Source organism: Pteropus alecto, unplaced genomic scaffold (genome assembly GCF_000325575.1).
Source record: "Pteropus alecto unplaced genomic scaffold, ASM32557v1 scaffold7, whole genome shotgun sequence".
In the NCBI taxonomy this organism is placed as follows: domain Eukaryota; kingdom Metazoa; phylum Chordata; class Mammalia; order Chiroptera; family Pteropodidae; genus Pteropus; species Pteropus alecto.
In genome coordinates this window covers 13,430,974-13,452,723 of record NW_006494614.1, presented here as the reverse complement: position 1 = coordinate 13,452,723, position 21,750 = coordinate 13,430,974, and the positions used below count along the sequence as shown (strand labels likewise).

The window sequence follows — 21,750 nt, the reverse complement described above, 5'->3', positions numbered from 1 at the left end:
TATGGTGGCTACAGAGAAGCCTGGCAGAGAGCAGAACTTAATCTCAAAGGCATTAAACTGAATCCATGCAACCTAGCATTTCTAGACCCATCTGCAGATTTTATTTGTTTGTTTATTTAGCCTAACACTGCCTAAAAGATTAACCCTAGAACAGCTCACATTCCAGCTCAGCCCTGACTGTATTACTGTCAGAGTTGGTTTAAATCCCTAGTTCAATTAGAAGCCTCTATTGGTCCTGTGGAGGGGCTCTAAATAAGAATTTGGGAGTGTGTTTAGCTCTGTTGCTCATAATCTCAGCAGAAATTAAGTAACAAGAAATTTCAGAAGCACACAATATTCTTGTATTGAAGTGTAAATATATACTGGAGAAATAAACTATAGGGTTGTTTTGTTTTTTAATGAGGTAATTTAAAAATAAATGTTAATAGTGAAGTTTATGTGGCTCTTACGGTCATAACAAAAGTAGAGGATATGCAATATCAGATTCTAATGAATCTCTACCACAGAATAGCTTTTTACTAGATTCAGGGCAAGATTTTACCTTAAAGATTTTATCTCTATTTCCCAAACTGTGATAACACACAATGTACATCATTAAATAAAATATTTTGTCTCTGGACTTCTTGAGAGAGATTATATAAATTATAATTAATATTATAGTATCATTAAAAATTAAACTCAAGTATGTGAATCATTTTTTTAATGACATATAATACTTTTCTAATTTTAAAAACAAAAAGGCATTAAGTATTCTTTTAAACTTTTTTTCTCCTTCAGACTCTGCCCAAATTGAAAGCCTCTCTAACAATATATCTAGTTTTTCTTTTATTCTACAGTGAGCTGTCTATAGAGTTGAATAAAGATGATTTACCATTTCTAAGAGCCATTCATTCAGCTAAGTAGTTTAATATCCACCTTTTTAGGTTAACATGCATTATTTATTTGGGTTATTTTACAAAACTGCACTGTAAATGTTTATTATAATTAATTTAAAATGAAAGCACAGATTGCTTATTACTATTGCAAAACTCATAAATCTATATGCAATAAAGGGATTTTAACAGTGCTTTGTGCACAATTTTTAGCCATCTCCAAAATGATATCAATATCTTATAGTCAGTATTTATCCAATCGTCTTCTCATAGTAGCAAAAATATTTTATACTAATATTCTGTCTACTAGAAAGAGCTATCTCTTAACTTTTAAATAAAAAAATATAATGCCATCATATTCTGAATTGTTTTGTGAATTTTATTTGTGAAGAATTCTTAGAATTTCATTGGTATTTTAATATACATACAGAGACTATTACACTGGGTTTCTCTAATTTTTAATAAAAATTTAAGGTTAACATTTTAAATATGGAAATATTTTAAAGAATTAAAGAAAGTAATTAAACATTTTGATATTATTAAAACTTATTAATATCATTTCATTATGATAATTTTCTTCTATTACAATGACTTATTTACAAAGACAGAAAACTTCTATACTCATTACTGGTAAAAAAGATAACACTATAATCTCTCCTATCAAGTGAATGTCTCTAATTGAAGGACATGTTTGGATAGAAATTTACCATTAACAAAGTGAAGAGCTGATTAAATAAAAACAGTTCCTGTCAATTATGAAAAAGGTCATACAGTAATTCTACTCATGTGAATGACCTTGATTTTTTCACTTTAGCACTCTCTTGACGAATAAAAGGATTGATAAGGAAGCCTGCTATTGTTTTTGCTTACTAAATGTTTCCCAGAAAAATCATCTACCTCTACTACTTTTTTAAAAAAAATTATTTTACATACGGAAATTTCTCTACTTCATAAGGGAGACAAGGATCAGTGTAGTAGAACTATATTGGAGTTTGCCCCATTCACATTCTTCCTTCATTCAAGTTCAAGAAAGAAAAGAGAGCTCAGTAAGTAAATTCAGTTGCCTTTAAAGAATAAATTATGTTATAAGGACAGGAAAATCTTCATGTTACCTTCAGAAAGATATGCAATGGCTAGAAAAAATAAGTAAGCTAGAAAATTTCCAAGAAAGTTGGTTGCCTAAATTCCAAATGCATTAAATGGTTACAAGACTATGGCCCAGGTAGGATCTTTTATGGCAAATTATGGAATAATAATTTCATGCACACTGAATCTTCCACTCAGAGAAGCATTTACCTGTGTGAGGTCAGGAATGTCACCTTTATCAATGCCAACTTGCTGTAGATTAAAAAAAAGAAGAAGTTACTTAGTGGAATTTGAAAAATTAATTTCTCTAAATTTAATTGAAGATCACCACAGAATTAGTTAAAACCATAGATTAAACTTGGTATAGAAGAATTGTTATTATAAATATTAGTTTCACTTTGAGCATATGCTCTATGTACTTTTCCACTCGATGTGATAGACCAATTATTTCATTAATATAGCTAGATATAACAAGTGTACAGAATTAGGTTAGAACTCCAAAACAGAACTTAAGAAACTGAAGTGTAAAATTTAAAGATTTCCTCCACAGTTAATGGCAGCTAAAAAACTTAAAAGAATAAAAAATTCTTAGACTAAATTTAAATGTTAATTATGCCAAGTCCTCTGTATAGGAAATATCCATTTGTTTTTTGAATTTACTTTTTAATTAAAAATTTTTATTTCATTTATTTAAACAACTCCCCCTCCCCCAAACAGTTCACCCATTTCTCCCACTCCTACCACCTCCACTTCTTGGAACCACCAGTCTGTTCTCTGTATCCCTGACCTTGGATTTTTTCTTCTTTTTTCTATATTCAATATATAAGCGAGATCATATGGTATTTGCTTTGTCTGACTTATTTCACTTAGCATAATGCCCTCAAAGTCCATCCAGGTTATCACAGATGGCAAGATTTTATTCTTCTTATGGCTGAATAATATTCCATTGTGTATGCATCTATATAACATTTTCTTTATCCACTCACCCATCAATGAATATTAATGTTGTTTCCATATTTTCATTAATATAAATAATGCTGTAATGAACATGGGGGTGCATGTATCTTTTCATTAGTGTTTCTGTTTTCATCGGATAAATACCCAGAAGTGAATTTCTGCATCATCCAGTAATTATATTTTTAATATTTTGAGGAACCTCCACACTGTTTTCCATAGTGGCTGCACCAATTTACATTCCCACTAACAAAGTACAAGGGCTCGCTTTTCTCCACATCCTCACCAATGCTTGTTATTTCTTGTCCTTTTGATAACAGCCATTCCAGCAGGTATGAGGTGATATCTCATTGTGGTTTTGATTTGCATCTCCTTGATGATTAATGACGTTGAGCATCTTTTTATATAACTCTTGGCCATTAGTATGTCTTTTTGAAAAAATGTCTATTCAGATGTTCTGCCCATTTTTAATTGGATTGTTTGCCTTTTTCCTATTGAGCTGCAGGAATTCTTTATATGTTTTAGATATTTGCCCCTTATCAGATATACGATTTGGAATCATTTTCTCCCATTTGGTAGGCTGCATTTTTCATCTTGTTAATGGTTTATTTTGCTGCGTAGAAGCCTATTTATAAGATGTAGTCCCACTTGTTCATTGGTTTTACTTTTGGTGTCAGACTAAAAAGATCATCACCAAGACTCCCATGAGGAGATTACAGCTTACATTTTCTTCTAGGAGTTTTGTGGTTTCAAGTCTTACATTCAAGTCTTTAATCCATTTTGAGTTAATTTTTGTGTATGGTACAAGAAAGTGATCCAGTTTTGCATGTGGCTGTCCAATTATCCCAAGACCATTTACTGAAGAGACTTTCTTTTCCACATGGCATATTCCTGGCTCCTTTGCTGTAAATTAACTGACAATATATGCATGGGTTTATTTCTGGGCTCTCTATTCTGTTCTATTGATCTGTGTCTGTTTTTATGCCAATACCATACTGTTTTAATAACTGTAGCTTTATAATATAGTTTGAAACTAGGGAGCATGACGTCTAGAGCTTTTTCTTTTTCAAAACTGTTTTGGCTATTTGGGGTCTTTTTTGGTTGCATACACATTTTAGGGTTGTCTTTTCTTTTCCTGTGAAAATGCCACTGAATTTTGATAGGGATTGCATTGAATCTGTATATTGCTTTGGGTAGTATGAACATTTTGACAATACTAATTCTTCCAATTCATTCATTAATGTCTTATAATTTTCAAAATGCGGGTCATTTACTTCCTTGGTTAAATCAATTCCTAGGTATTTTATTCTTTTTGGTGCAATTGTAAATGGGATTGTTTTCTTAATTTCTCTTTCTGATAGTTCATTATTAGTATAAAGAAATACAACAGATTTTTGCATATTGATTTTGTATCCTCCAACTTTACTGAATTTGCATAGTAGTTGTAACAGTTTTTTTCATGGAGTCTTTAGAATTTTCTATATATAATATCATATCATCTGCGAATAGTGACAGTTTTACTTCTTTCTTTCCAATTTGGATGCCTTTTATTCCTTTTTCTTGCCTAAATGCTCTTGCTAGGTCTTCTAATACTATGTTGAATAAAAGTGGAGAAAGTGGCCATCCTTGTCTTTTCCTGATTCTAGAGGAAACACTTTCAGCTTTTCACCATTGAGTGTAATGTCCCTGTGGTCTTGTTATATATGACCTGTACATTACCTCTATATCTTCTTTGTTAAAGCTTTTTAAATTATAAATGGATGAATTTTGTCAAATGCTTTTCCTATATCTATTGAGATGATCATATGATTTTTACCCTTCATTTTCTTAATGTGGTGTATCCTATTGACTGATTTGCAGATGAACTATCCTTGCGACCATGGAATAAATCCTACTTGATCATGGTGTATGATCCTTTTAATGTATTGTTGAATTTGGTTTGCTAATATTTTGTTGATTTCTGCATCTATGTTCATAAGGGATATTGGCCTATAATTTTCTTTTTTGTAGCATCTTTATCTGGTTTTGGTATGAGGGTAATGCTGGCCTTCTAAAATGTGTTTGGAAAAGTTCCCCCCTCTTCTATTTTTTGGAAGAGTGAGAAGAATTAGTATTAGTTCTTCCTTGAATGTTTATTAGAATTCACCAGTGAAGCCATCTGGCCCTGAACTTTTGTTTGTTGGAAGGTTTTTCATTACTTATTCAATCTCCTTGTTAGTAATTGGTCTGTTCAGATGTTCTATTTCATCAGAATTCAGTCTTAGTAGGTTGCATATTTCTAGGAATTAATTTCTTCTAGGTTGTCTAATTTGTTGGCATATAGTTATTCATAATAGTCTCTTAGGATCCTTTGTTCTTCTATGGTATCAGTTGTAACATCTCTTTCATTTCTCTTTTGAGTCCTTTTTTTTCTCAGTGATTCTACCTAAAGGTTTTGTTGATTTTGTTTAACTTTTCAAAGTTTGAGCTTAGTTTTATTGATCTTTTCTATTATCTTTTAAGTCTCTATTTATTACCGCTCTCATCTTTATTTCTTTCCTTTTAACTTTGGGCTTTTTCTTTTTCCAGTTCTTTGAGCTGTAAAGATAGGTTGTTTGAGACTTTTCATGTTTCTTAAAGTAGGCATTTATCACTACGAACTGCTTTTTCTGCATTCCATAAATTTTAGTATGTTACATTTCCATTTTTGCTTGTCTCAAGGTATTTTTTGATTTCTCTTTTGATTTCTTCTTTGGCCCATTGGTTGTTCAGTAACTTGTTCTTTAATCTCCACATTTTTGTGAATTTTCTAGTTTTCTTCATGTAATTAACTTCTAGTTTCATACCACTGTGGTTGGAAAATATGCTAGATATGATTTCAATCCTCTTAAATTTATTAAGACTTGTTTTGTGGCCTAACATATGATCTATCTTGGACTATATTCTACATGGACTTGAGAAGAATGTGTATTCTGTTGCTTTGGGATGGAGTGTTCTGTAACACTGTTATCAATTTAAAATAGACTGTAAAAATTGTCATATGTAAGCCTCATGGTATTCTATAGTAAATATACAAAAGATAAAGGCATCTAAGCACACCAGTAAAGAAAGTCACAAGGAAGAAAATAACAGGAAGGAAGGAACAGAGAGGAACTACAATAACAGCTATAAAACAATTAACAAAATGGCAATAAGCCCATTCCTATCAATAATTACTTTAGATATAAATGGCTAAATTCTCCAATCAAAAGAAAGACTTGAATGGATTAAAAAAAAAAAGACTCACCTATATGCTGACTATAGGAGACACAATTTAGATGTAAAGATACATATATAGTAAAAGTGAAGAGTTGGAAAAAGATATTCCACACAAATGGAAAGCAAAAGAAAGCTAGAGCAGCTATATTTATAGCAGACAAAATAGACTTTAAAACAAAGACTATAATAAGAAACAAAGAAGGGTGTCACATAATGATAAAGGGGTCAATCTAACAAGAAGATATAATGTTTATAAGTATTTATGAACCTAAAAGAGGAGCATCTAAATATATATAAGGCAAATATTAACAGACAAAAAGGAGAAATAGACAACAATACAATAATAATAGGAGACTTTAATTAATACCCTATTTACATCAATGGATAGATTGTCCAGACAGAAAATCAATAAGAAAGCATCAGCCTTAAATGACGTGTTATACCAGATGGACTTAGGAGATATTTATCGAACATTTCACCCAAAAACAACAGAATACACATTCAATTTTAATAACTTGTTCTGGATGTAGTTTTCACCTCTCTTCTCACAGAGAGAACCATTTTATTGGTTTCTTATATATCCTTCCAGAGTTTCATTATGTGCATCCAGGAAATGTAGAATATTTAAATATTTAGTTCCCCTATTATTATTATACAATAATAGTGTATGAAAAACACTGAGTTCTCTTTTTTCATTTAACAATTTATTTTAGAGCTATATCCATATTAATATACAGTTTCCTCATTTTTTAATCAACTCTCTTGTCCTATCATTTATTTAACAAGCCACCTATTAATAGACACTGATGTTGCTTCCAAACTTTTGCTACTACAAGCAATGCTGTACACACTATTTTGCACCTATGCGAACACATCTGTAGTATATATTTGTAGAAGTGGAATTACTAGGCAAAAGCATACAGCAATTTTTAACTCTTTAGGTTGGGAAAGGAAGGGGCGTAAGAAGCAGGAGCAGAAAGAGAAAAAGCATGTGAGCATGCAAATATGGGAATATATTAATAAAGGTGAATTAATGAAGAGAGTATGAAGGTGTTCACCTAAGCTACTTTATCAACTTTTTTGTTGATTTGAAAATTACTCAAAATAAAAAGTTGGGAAAAATGCAAATCATAACTTCAATTATCTAATTTTATATAGATGATTAAATTGATTCTCAAAGAAACAAAGTGGGTTAAACCAAAGTCTCTCTCTTTGAAAAACCAAGTGCTTTGATTATACTAATGGAAATGTAGAAGTAAATACACGAAGTCTAAGTGTTGGGCTCTTATTAAGACAATATAGCAAACTGGAGATTGGAAGACCCACTTGTGCGTCAAGTTCTGCACTAACTTCTTTCCTCTGCCTTTTCTATGACTAGATTAGTCTCTCAACCTGAGCACTTTTGACATTTTGGGATGATAATTCCTTTTGGTGGTTGTCTTGTGTACTGTAGGATATTAGCAATATCCTTGATCTCTACCTACTGGATGATTGTAGCCCCACTTTTCTTCCTCTATCTATCTATTGATATAATTGGTTATTAAAGTCTCTTACTATTACTATGTTACTATTTGGTTGTTACAACCAAAAATGTCTCCGGATGTTGGCCTCTGGAGAGGAGGAGGGAGCAAAATTGTCCACTACGGGGAATTGCTGGTGTAGAGAGCACTGGCCCCCATCTTTCTAAATCAACTTATGCTAGAGAGTTCTCTCCAAATACAGGCTTTAACTGCTAATGACTGAACTCTGGCTTTAAGGAAGCCACTGATGCTTCTCTATACTCACTCATATTATTACAAATTATGGAAATTATAAACCGAGGCAACTTCATTCCATTTATTTCCATATTTTAATACCTCTTTAGATGATCCATTAAAATAGTAATATGAATAAAGTCAGCCATTTTTAAATGACAGTATTATGGATCCCTAATATTGGAATCAGTTTGGTAAAGGGTGATGTGTTTTATTAAATGGATAATTCTGTTAAAGACACGATTTAGGAATTTTTTTCCTTGACATTGCTATTTTTACTGCCCTGAATTTCTGAACCACAATACAACTGGAAGATTGAGCTGAAGTATGATTGTATTACAGAAATCTCATCACTTTGTGTCTACAAATATTCTGGGAGACTTAACTCTTATGACTTGGTATTTACCTTGGAATAGCAAACTAAAAATAACTTGGTTCTATAAAAGGGAAGTATGTTCAGCAGAAATATCTGTTACCTATAAAACAAACATTTTACAAAGTTTCAGTTGTCTGCTTTATGAGCTTTCAGTACAGTCATCTCTATATAGCCGTAGATTAAACCAGTCATAGATCAAAAAAGCTTGGAAAAAAAGTTACGTTTTTGCTGATGTGTACTATGTAGTTAGGCTTATGATGGTTGCATCCATACTGAGCATGTACAGACTTTTTCTTCTTGTCATTATTCCCTAAACAATATAGTATAACAACTATTTACACAGCATTTACACTGTATTGGATATTATAAGTAATCCAGGGATGATTTAAAGTATAGAGAAGATGTGTGTAATTTATACACAAATCCTATGCCATTTTATATAAGGGACTTGAGCATCAGCAGATTTGGGTATCTAGAGGGGGCCCTGGAATCAATCTCCGTGGACAGCTAGGGACAACTGTTTAAGAATACAAAACATGATAAGTTTTTTTGCATGTCAAGCAATTCCACTGGGAAATTTGAATATTTCCATAGAAATTATTCTACTACTCTACATTTCTTTTAATATGACAAACAACTTACTGTTAACATTTGCCAAATATTCAATATAGCTGTATTTTTTAAATGACATTCCGGAAGTCTTCCACACACCCTTTAGGCAAATGGCACTAACTACAGGATAGCATACATCACATGACTACTAACTGGAAGACAGAGAAGCTTTGTACATTTGTCAAAAAACTTGTGTATTAACCAATCATAACAAACAACTAAACACTAGTATTCAAACAATTACTGTTTAAATTATGAACAATGAAATTTTAATGTGAAAGAAAACATAAATGGTTATGGTTAGCCATTGTAGTTAGTGTTTATTCTATTAAAAATAATTTTGTAAATTAGTATCTATCCTATGAAACATTAATCATAATGTTCAAATAAAAGTAAAATATTTATTATTCAATTATTTAAGGACAGGCTTTCAAAATGAGGTCTGATTTCTGTGACTCTTATTCACAAAGGCCTGAATTAGGTCTATGCTAAGAGAAAGTAAAATTTTACATGTAAAAATAGAAGGAATTGATAAATAAGTACTCCTTTTCTCATGAAGACCTTGAGCTAAGTCTTAAGCTGATTAGAGAAATGTAAACCCAAGATGTCACATGTCCAGGTCCTTATCTGATATATATAGTAACAAATGGGAAAACTGGAAAGCATGTACATTAGAAATTAGTGGAACAATGAAATAATCTGCTCTAGGTGCTTAGGCATAATTGATTATTTTCCCAGAAAGAAATTAGGCAAATTGTACTAGATTACATTGATAATTATGGTCAAACCATGGGAAAATCATATCAAACACAAAAAATAAAACTTGTGTAGCAGCAAAAGCAGAAGTTTCAAGCAATATTACCCTTCCTTAAAGATCAACAATATCAATTAATCCATGAAGAAATACACATGAACATGCTTTAATGTATACGTAATTTATATAAGTTAAGCTTTATCTTTTGTTTCCCATGTTGTATAAAAAAATATTTTTATTCTGATTACAAGCTGTATGGATCAAAGCTGAAGAGACAACATTTTACAATACTATTTTGGTCTCAGCATTTGAATTTTACAATTATTACTCCTGTGAATAAATGAGATTTAAAATATAATACATGGACTAGACTGCTTTTGAAATTGTGTATATAAAATGCTTGTTGTGTGCTAAATTCTCAAAAATGGCAAAAATCACAAAAACATGTCATGGATGTCCTATGCCCAAGGCCACTGTACGTTTTGCTGTTGAGCTTTAGAAGCCCTTGCACACAGCATTCCAGTCAGTCCTAGTAATATAAAAACCCATGTAATATAAAAACTCATCTGTCATCTTGCCAAAGGACTACAATAACAATGTCATAATTTCCACTACCAGTATGAATCAATAATTGGATTTTATAAGCGAAAAGGCCAACTTACAGATAACCTGAGGAACACCGACTGTATGGTTACACAATTATTTTAAGTATAAAAATTGTCCTTAAGAAACAATTTATAAACTTTATAAAATTCTATTTTCTGTTTTAGTTTCTCATTGTGTTTCAATCATTGACAAGTTAGAAAGGTCAGATTTTATGATTAATCATTTACACACTAAGAACAATGAACCGACTTTTCTAAGGTTTTCTTCTAGGGTTCAATAAAAATGAAGCACTTTCTTACAATCGAAGATAGCTGTTAGGTGGGATGGCGGAATGGACCACTTTGTGAAATAGTAAATGAGCTCAGATCCATGAAACCTTTATTTGAAGACAGAATGATCATCTGGGACGCAGGAGTACAGAGTACGGCTCTGAGTGAAAAATTGGAAGGCATGATTTTTAAGGTCACTTCCAGTCCTAATACACCGTTACTCTGTGGCAATATTTCTTGCCAGATTATAAATTTTATCATTCACCCTAGATACATGAGCTAATATTTGAAAATCATATTTCCAAGAAAGCTTAGTATTACTTACCTCTGCAACTTTGAGAAATTCAGACACTCTCGTCATTCTAGTTAGAAATCGTTTGTAAATTTCTAGAGCATCTTTACATTGTCCTTTCTTCATTTCAAAAAACTTTTCTAGAAGAGATGGACAAGCATTTTGCAAAGAGTATTATATTCGATTTTATTCTAAGCTTATATTAGTAGTATTATTTAAAGCTTAAATTAATATTTGAATCAAAACACTTGGCACTAAAATCTATAAGATCCTAAAGCACCCAAACAAGGGGACCCTTGGAGTAGTTTAAAAAAGGTGTTATGTTCTAAGGTGTCTCACACGAAACAATTTAAATAATGAAAATACAATTAAAGTAGAACATATGAAATGCCACAACAGGTATCCCAGTTATCTGATCCAGCTATCCTACTATTGTTTTGGAAAACAGCATCAAATTTTACATGATAACAATCTCAAAAGTTATGACTGCATTCAACAGCATCCTTATTTTCTTACTAGCTCACTATAAACCAGTAATTTATATATCGTAAAACAATCAAACGTCCCTGAATCAAAGAATTCTCTGAATGAAAAGTTGGATGAGATGACTTTCAAGGTCACTTCTAGTTCTAATATGCTATTACTGTGGCAGTATTTCTTGCCAGATTATAAATTTTATCATTTACTCCAGATACATGAGCTAATATTTGAATATTATATTCCCAACAAAACTTAATATTAGTTACCTAGAAATTGCAGAGGTAAGTAATATTAAGCTTTATTGGGAATATAATTTTACACTCCATGTAAATTAATACCTAGTTTTATTGGTCATGAATTATTTATTTCAAACATTATAATGTCTCCCTTAGCGCTAAAAGGCTGAAGTTTTGTGAAAAGCATTTGATTTACCAAACTCTTCCTGACTTTGTATATAATTGTATCCTCTTCCTCAATCTGTATTTTTCAAGATAGAAAAACATGATCAATTTGCTGGTCTTTTCTGCCTCCCAAGATTAGACTTCACAGTCATTAAGGTACTACAACAGTGCCATTACAATTGCAGGCTGACAGTGTATTTTTTCCACACAGTTTTAAAGAAAACCAGCACTCTATCAGTGTTTTTGCCAGCCAGTCATTCATTGGTTCATTCAGTCAATAATTACTGACACTGCAGATAGAGACATGGTAGACCAACAATATCTCCGAGGCAACTCTGGATCATAAATGGTGGTTCAGATCGTCATTATTTCATATCTGCACATGGTTAAACATGTGCTATTTTTGTATTCTTCTATACTTTAAAGTTCTTGATTTCATTCAGCATGTAATTTTACTACTTCAAAAGTATTTTTAATTTTCTCAAGGAAGGTTTAATAATATATAATTACACAAAGAACTAATTATTGAGGGCAGCTACTCATTACCTTCTGTTGACAGTCTTTTCGTAATTTTACTTTTAGCATGGACCACCCCTGTCGGGTACTCAAGAAGCAAAAAGATCAAGAAAATAAATACATATTGTGCTACTTGTTAAGATTTGAGAGGAAAGTGAGTCAAAAAATGGCCAAAGCTAAGGATATTTTCTTTGTCCATTCTATCGTAGTTTATAACGATGCAGACAAAAGCATGGTGCTATAAGGAAACAACTCTTTTTTAGTTTAAACGTTTGAAAATAAAGACTTATTCCGGTAAAAAAACAAAAAACAAAAAAAAACCGCTTCTCTTTCTTGTTGTACAATCTTCACATAAACAATTTCTAAATATCTAAATTATATTTCTGTGATCTAAGTTTATTTCTTTATGTCAGATTTTCAGCAATAACACAAAAAGAGAAATCAAACTGAATAATCTCCATTTTCTTTTAAAACTAATGCAACAAAATTTTAAGCAATTCTTCTCTGTCTCTTCTGGATGCTTTTTAAATTGTATCTGTCTCGGTAATTTAGGATTCAGCAACAAAAGAGATTCAAACATAATGGCTTTAGGTTATAATCTCGTAATTGTTTCTTTAATACTGGTAGTAACACCAAAAGGCAACATGTACTGATATATGCAAAGTTGTGAGGTTTCTTTGTCCCCTGAGAGACCAGGGCAGGGTCCAAAGAAATTAACACTTGACAGAAGGGCTGGGTCACCCAGAAATGAGCCTCTGCCTTTCTTTAATATTAAAGGCAACGCATGTTGATTTTCACTATTTGAAATGATCAAACTTGACATCTGTAACATGAATCTTGGTAAAGTATTGATAAATACCCCTATCATGTTAGCATTAACTTTCATGGAATATCTGTCCTGAGAAAGGAGCCACACAGAAAGGAATCTCATCCCTGAAAGACAAACCGAGATTCTGAATATGGACTATTATTAACGACCACCAGTCAGTAAGGGAAATGTCTTCTAAGTTGAACGTCAGAGTTTCAATAAAGTGATCAAGTGTTTGTGAAGATTCATGGCACCAATACTGATTCCAACATTAGATATAGAGAACTGGTCATAAAGTCCTTGATTAAAACTAACACATAATATATTTATAAAGTTAATTCCTAGCACTATCTAACAAACAAATAAAAAACACACCTGTCTGAAAACACTTAGGATACTAAGTGTACCTATCTTCTAGAGTGTTACTTTTACAAGAGCAATTTGACAATGCCAGAAGGCAGCCAGCCACTCAACACCAGAATGTCATCAGGCAAGAACATACACCTCTACCACTTTTGAAAAGTCAGGTCTTTAATAGGAAAAGATGTTAACTCTTCTCTTCCTGCTCCTAACCTTGGCCAATAGACTATATTTTTCAAATTAAATATGTACTGAATGGTATTTTAATATAAAGAGAAAATACATTATTAGTACAATCTGTGATGTCAACATCAAGTAGAGCAGTATTTTAAGTAGCTGTTCAAGACAACAACAGAGGAGAATCACATGGCTTAACACGTTTAATTGCTAAACGAATTGTGAAGACAATAAATCCAATGTTCTTGAACAGAATTGGGAATGAAACAAGGGTACAGTGGTGAGAGAGTATGAGAATAAATCAACCGGGCATGAATTTGAGTAAGGTGAGCACATCACGGGTAATTAAAGTGTTAGGTTTAAAAGTCTAATTATATATAAACAGAAAAAAGGAGATTAAGAGGGGCAAATTCAAGAGTTCAGTTTCGGAGATTGTTGAGTTTTAGGTAAGAACACAATATCTAAATCTAAGTTTCTACGAATAAGAAGACATGCAAAACTGAAGCCCAGAATAAAGGTAAAAACAAATAATAGATTTGGGATTCAACATAATGAAAATGATAGGTTTTACAATGAAGAATATACAGAAAGAGCAGATGGTAGATAGCTAGAAATGAACTTTAGCAAAAGCTCACATTTATGAGTGTTAAGAAAGCATAAGATCGGCCAAAAAAAAGAAAATGAGAAAATATCTTATTTGGCTTACCAATAAACTCTCTCACATGAAATAAACGTAATATGGTTTTGAACTGTATATTATGGACAGCAATCTTTCCCCACTAAAGGCAAAAGCTCCAAGGGCACAGTATTTCATCTCAGTGACTGGCGCACCCAACTTCCATTCTATTTTTTTCTAGACTCATGAGAAGCCAGGGTTTCAGATGAAAGTTTAGTTCTGCAAATTAGACAGACCTGTGGGAGATCTAGAAAGTGAAACTGAGGCAGAAGCTGTCTTTCCTATACCTTTTTAGCTGTTTCTTATAAAAAGTTATACTATCCTAGGAGTGTGAGATTATCTTCCGGCAGCATTCCATTGTCTACCCTTCAGCTTCCTGGGTTTTGAGGAGTAATGGTTATGGCTAGAGCTGCTTGATCTGACTCCCTACTATCTGGATTATAGCTTCAGGTGACCATTCTCCAGCTTCCGAGGGTTGCAAGGCAGCCAAAGTGGGAACAGCAGCCTATTTTTAGCATACCATAAAGTGGCAGCCTCAGTAGTAGCTTCCCTAGCGTGGAAGAAACTATTTCAGTAGTCATCTCAGGAGGCTGAGCCTAGTTCCTGCAGGGTTCCAATAATTACATAAACACCTAACTTCCTGTATTAATTCCATTTTTATTTAGAGTATATATAGTGATTTCTGTTTTTTTTTTAACTAAATTTACTGGGGTGACATCGGTTAATAAAATTATATGGGTTCTAAGTATTTCTGTTTCTTGAATAGACATGGTATTAGATACCTGAAGTAGTAGAAATCAGACCTTCAACAATGTCAAATATGGGAATCTAGGATTAAATATGTAATCTGATTAGATATGAAGCATAGATGACAACCTGCTACTACCGAAAAATTGGATTCTCATAGTCTGTGCTACACGGGAACAAAATAATTACTTATATGATCATCTATGGTTTTCTGAAATGAATACCCAGAATGAAGCTTATCAGACCAAGTAGCTGCTGGGACAGATGCCATGATGGGAGCAAGGCAAACAGAATTGTGGGTGGATGGCTGCTCCTGAATCTACTGGAGAGCTTAAAAAAGAAAATGACAACACAGGGTTTTAAATTATTGGCTCAAGGTTCCATTCAGACTGTGGTACTTTAAGCTGTTCTGAAATAATCTTATCTCTTGCTGACACAGGGCTGTCATAGCTAAAAGTCAGACTGTTTAATCTTGCGAGTTGCTGAATTATAACAAATGTGAATAAGTTAAATTTCCAGCCTTATCACGGTTTCTTTTGTGAAAGTAAGACATTTCTTGTGAAACAAAACTGGGAAAAAAGCACTTAAGTATATTCCATCCAAAATGAACTATTCTTTCTTGAAAAAGCTTTTCCCTCTCAGTCTGAAAAAGCTGGTCCTGCCTTGCTTGGGGATCCTGAAATCGACCCACCTTTCATGAAGGAATAAAGTCTCCTCACGCCCTCTCCCTGCACTTCTTACCCTCCTCTCTTTGCCAACAGCTTCAATTCCTAAATGAGATTAAAATCCAGCAATTCTGGCATGCCTGATGGAGATGAGCACAAAGTCTGACCCAGGAGGAGAATATTACATGCTAAAAGAAGTGCAAGATTTTGTAAATTTATGTTGGCAATAGGATTGTCAGATAAAATGCCAGGCACTGAGTTAAATTTAAATTGTAAACAACAAATAATTTTTAGCATGGGCATGTCCCAAATATTGCACAGTACTTATCAGTACAAAAAAGTTATTCATGTTGATCTGAATACAAATTTAACTGGGTATCCTGTATCCACCTCCCCATTCCCAAGTCTGTCAATCTTAAATGATAAAAAATCTAGAGAAATGGAATGCATTCTAAAGGTTCTGAGCTGGAAAGAAGAAAGATCACATTAGATTTTATAAAGTAATTGATAATTTATCAATTTGGGTGACCATCCTAAAAAGGATGGATTCGAAATGCTAGCCTGAACATCTGAACATCTGGGAGTGGCTCTAAGACAGGATTTCTCAAAATGAAATCCCCCAGACCAGCAGCAACAGTATTGCTCAGGACCTTGTCAGGAATGCAAATTCTCAAGGCCTTCCCCAGACCCACTGAATTAGAAAGTCTGGGTTAGGGTCTAAAAACCTAAATTTCAATAAGCCCTTCAAGTACTCTTAAGGAAAGTCTGAGAAGCACAGCCAAAACACTTTCCCCTCATCTCCTGCAAAAGGACCATTATCAGAGTGACTATGCACCAGGGGAAAGGGACATACCCAGACTTTTCAGGGACACTGACTCTAAGCTGATGCTACTCCCTGGGGATCCAGAATGTCACTATATGATCTACCAATCTGGGTAGAGAAGTAGTAAACAGACCTCTCAGAATAAATCAAGAGCATCAGACTATTTTCATCCCTTGCAAATGCAGACCAAAGGACATATATCCCACAAAAAGGCCTCAATAATCAGGGGGCTAAGAGGACTCCATAAGTTGATGAACAAACTGTCTGTTGTATCCGAAATGGAGGTTATGAATTGGTTTAGTCTGTCAATACCTGAGATCAATGCTGAGCTTCCACCATAGCACCATACTATAGGGAGTATCAACTCATCCACCAGGTAACAAGATAAGGATTAACTCCTAGGGAGGAGAGCAGCAATCTTTCTATACTGTAACAGATAGTTTATCTGAATATAGATTTATCATCTCTGCCCACATTGCTCTGCCAGTACCACCATCTGTGGAATTACTCACCATCATGGTATCTCATACCACACTGCCTCTATTTTTACTGCACAAGAAGTGAGACAACAGACTCACCCCACAGAATTCATCAGTCTTAGCATGAATCCCATCGGTCCAGAAGGAGCTGGCCTTACATAATGATGGAATGGCCTGCAGAAGAATCCATTTCAAACCTGCTCTATGAATATGCCTAAAGAAGTTAGGGATTCTAATATATACTCTGAACCACTGACCAGTTTATATGGTATGTTGTTCACCATAGCTAGAGTGCATGGATCCAGGAACCTAGGAGCTAAAGTGGACCCTCTCACTATTATACATAAGAAGGTGGCAGTGTCTTATTTCCTGTACATCTCCAGGGGTGGTGTCAGAGGTAGTTGTTAGCACAGTGGAACAGTTATTTATTGTTATGGAACTTATTCCTAGAGGCAAAGCTTAGAACATACTCCTTTAGTCATTCTGAAATTTCATAACCACCAAAATCCCTATATGACATCCCCTCCTGCTTGAAACATCTAGATGCTTTCCATTTCTTGCTTTTAATCTTGACTGATAAGAGAATATACAGAGAAATGTGACCTGAATGAAATACATATTAAGGTTTTTATGTACTAAGTCTGCAGTATCCAGATCTTTGCATTTGATCAGCCTTCATTCAAAGATGCCATTCAGTAGTTCTACCTACCAAGTAAGTTAATAACTCCATCATTGTAGCAAGCAAAGAGTTTGATAAGATCTTTGAAAAGAAGCATAAATGCAGCATTTATGACACCATTTGTTAGCTCATTTGGATGCACCTAGAAGATGAAAATTTAATATGTTAAAAATCATATCATCGAATGACAATTTTTCTGAGAGCACATTAAAATGTCTCAAATGATTTAAGAAATTCATCCATATTCTATGTTATATAATTACTTTAATTATTTTAGTAACCCTACCAATATCAAAAGATTGATTTTTTTGTTTGTTTCAATTTAATACAGTGAAGCTAGTCCTATCAATTATAAGACATATATACATTCTATTCGGTCAGTGGTCCATAGCTCACTCAAATCCAGCTTTTAAACATTTGGCCTTTTTTTGCTTTCACTATGTTATATTACATTCTTTCACTTCCCCTATGGAATGTTCTCTGGGGAAGAGTTCAGGCTCCAGGGTCCTGCAGGGACTCAGTGAAGAAGCACAGCACAGGGAACAAATACCTTAATAGCTAGTCCTAAAATAATTCCTGAGACTCACAGCATTAACTTATCCACCAAAAACTCTAATGACCAACACAAAGAAGAATAATTTCTTCTCATCCCTCAATCCTTGTTCACAATTTCTCAAGCTCTGCTCTTTTTCCCTTTATGACTTTTGTCTTTTAAGACAGTGTCATTATGAAGGGCAAGAAAAGCAAAGAAAAATTAATATACAAAAAGAAAAAAAAAGCTAAGAAAAGCAATTCCATAAATACCTAGTGAAGTCCTTACTATAAAATCTGTCAAAAAACAAGATGGGGAGCTGCTTTTACTGAAATGTCACAGAGCTGGGTATTGTGACTAGGATTCAATTTTAGATCACACCATGTAATTATAACAGAGATTTTAAATTATTAATATTTGAGGAAAATTGTTTTAAACAATTATCAAGAGAAGAAAGCTAACATTGTGAATTAAGAATCTTATTATATGTCAAAATATTTTATTTTCATAAATCAAATATGTTCACTTAATTAAACCATTTATTTTTAAATAACTGTAAATCCACATGCAGTTGTCAAAAAATACAGAGATTCCCATGTACCATCTACCCAGTTTCTCCCAAAGCTAACATCTCATAAAACTATAGCAAAATATCACAGCCAGGATACTGATATTGCTAAATTCACCAATCTTATTCAGATTTCCCCAATTTTATCTGTGTGCATTTGTGTGTGTGTGTGTGTGTGTGTGTGTGTGTGTGTGTGTGTGTGTTTAGTTCTATATAATTTTATCACCATAGACAACACAGGTAGTTATCTGTGTGCATTTGTGTGTGTGTGTGTGTGTGTGTGTGTGTGTGTGTGTGTGTGTGTTTAGTTCTATATAATCTTATCACCATAGTCAAGAAACAGGTATGGTTTTAAGAGACCAGTCATGTTGATATTGTCAGGAAGAAGAACTATGGCAAAACAAAAATAATTCTCTTTGGTAGATAGTATCATTTAAGCAGTGTCTATAAAATGACTTCTAACAGCAGGCTGAGTTACTTAGCTGCCTGAAGGTACATTTTGCAGTTACATGTTATTAAACACAATAGGAGACCACCATCCTGCTGCAAACCTGGGGTTCCAAGAATGCACCACTCTATTTTTCCAGGGCTTACGTAAAAACCTGGTAAACTGCTCATTCTGGGCAACTCAAATCATCTCCCTTAAATTAAGTGTTTATCTTATCATCTAAATGAGAGAGATCTAAATCTGCTTCCTGAGGATATTCCCATCTTCAAATAAAAGACAATATCGATTGTGTAAGAAACATTTGCTAGTATGATACATACATCGAATTCAAGCAGTGCATCAATTTGTCCCTGCAGTATTGGCATACTCTTTAGTAGCTTTTCAGGAGCCATTGTCCTCATTACACCATCAGCCCTATAATTTTTTAAAAAAGAAAAAGATAAAACTTCCTTGTATATGGAAAATTCAAGACCACACGCATTGTTCTAAGCTATTTTCTCCCTATTTCACTGTTAATTTTGTGGGATAATTTTGAGACATGAAGAGGTTGTAGTTGACTTCCCTCTCTGTACTACTTCCTCTTATCTATTCTCATTCTTCGACCACACAGGCAATGCTTTTTTTTTTTTTATCTGCACTGCCCTTAGGAAGAAAGTAATGTGGTCTGGATGAAAGAGGTCGGTTGAAAGCTCATGGCTGAAAGTGATGTAAAGGGTGTCAGTGGAGAGAATCATAACTAGGCATGTTGACTGTTTCATTGTTGCTGTGGGCTGCATCTCCTGGATCTCAGGAGCTTGAATGGTGGAGACGTGATTACAGAGGACACGCAATTGCAAGGCCTTATTTCAGGGCTCCCATGGGTATAAAGTGGATGTATTTAAAATTCCACTTACCACAAGGTAAATTTAAAATTTATTCAAAAAAATAATTTTTGAGATTTCAGAGGACATAAGCATTTGTTAAGTATAACAGTTTTACTTTAAATGGCTTTATTTTCCTTTTAATTTTACTCCCCAATGTTATCTACTATGAATGGAGTTTTGTGCACATCTCTTTGGGTTGTATTGGTAAACAAATTAATAAGCAAGTAGTGTTTTGGGGTTCATATATTAGCTATATATTTTCTATCAGTAAACATACTTACATACAAATAATTTTGAATGTGTTTAACTCATTTGTTAAAATAATTTCAATGAATTAGAAATGCTAGGACTAAGGATACCTGAAATTTATATTTTGAGTCTAAACTACAGTTTTCCCTCTAACTGTAGATATATTCCTCATCAGTCTGTCTCCCAATGTTTGTTTATGGGTTCAAACTGTACAAAACTATTCAAAACAGTGCAAACATTAGATATCGGTGTTTTTAACCTTTGACAGCGATAGTACAATGAAATTGCTCTTGTCATTGTTTAGCTCAATCATCTTCATATATCCTTATTCCTTAACAGTCATTCATATTATTTCATTTCCCTTGGAATATTAGTGGCTTTGTTATTGGTTTCTAAGAGTTCATTTATGACTAAAGATGTTAACCATCTGTCATGCATTACAAATGAAATACTGTATTCTTTGCTATAATTTTACTGTAGTGTTTTATTTTTTGGTTGTACAGAAGTTGTATATTGAAATATAAATATGTTCTGTTAAAAAAAAAGAGGTCAGTTGACTTTCTGAATAGATTTTTTTAAATCTATAACAGAGATAATAGTATTAAAAATATGTTTCCTAAATGCCAGTTTGTTTGTTTCTGAGAAAGAGAAAAACATGTCTTAGAAGTCTTCAAAACCTGTAGGACTGAGAGTACAGATGCTACACTATAAACCAGCAGTGAAGAAAAATGCATGCTGATGTGCATAACAGTTTGGCCAAAAGGAGATAAGGGCTTACCTAGCTTCAGAGACCACAACTGAAGGTTAGTGCTGGAGGGTGAGTCAGAGGGGTTGCAAAACCCTGTATCCACCCACGGGCCTCTCAGGGAATCCCTGCACCCAGTGATGGTCAAGGAGTGGCAGTACAGAACTAGCTGAGGAAATACCCAGGCTGATAATGGCAACTTTCAGGGTCTTTCCCACTTCAGTGGTAGGGATAGCATCCCAAAGTGTCTTTATGTGTCTGTCCCTAAAGAGGTGCAGAAGTCTTTCCAAGAAGGCTGTGGACCTGTACTGCAAAGGCCACAATGCATCTGGGAACATCAACGAAGGCTTCCCAGGGCCTCGGAAGTAGTCAGCGGAAGGAGACCTAGAATCATCTCTAATAAGAAGGAGATGAAGTAAAAATCTCAATTTTATAAAATCTTCACCCAAACAAAACTAATTCATTTTGAATAGGCAAGTTTATCTTGTTCACCACCATGATAAAAAAAAAAAAAAATTTCAAAGCTAATGTTATGTGAGCTATTACAAAAATAGAGTTATATCTTTCTGTGTGGATTCTTAAAACTAAAATATTAAACTTCCTACAATACCTTGTCATAATTTCAAGTCAGGAACAAATACAAGATTTATAAATTTATGGCTGAACACTTCTGATTAAATTCAAAGACCTTTTTAGAGGGGAAGAGATGTTAATTATGAATT

General features: G+C 33.5%; 1 protein-coding gene across 9 annotated transcripts in view; it reads right to left on the bottom strand.

Annotated features, from left to right (window-relative positions):
- SNAP91 (synaptosome associated protein 91) overlaps positions 1-21,750 on the bottom strand; it is a 125,782-nt gene that overhangs the window by 66,057 nt on the left and 37,975 nt on the right. For all 9 annotated transcript variants that reach the window (XM_025042722.1, XM_025042721.1, XM_025042720.1 and 6 more), the window contains 4 exons: positions 19,492-19,585; positions 17,654-17,765; positions 10,846-10,952; positions 2,169-2,210 (listed from right to left, as the gene is read on the bottom strand). In XM_025042722.1, the coding sequence (XP_024898490.1) occupies positions 2,169-2,210; positions 10,846-10,952; positions 17,654-17,765; positions 19,492-19,585 (355 nt within the window). The remainder of the gene's footprint in view (positions 1-2,168; positions 2,211-10,845; positions 10,953-17,653; positions 17,766-19,491; positions 19,586-21,750) is intronic.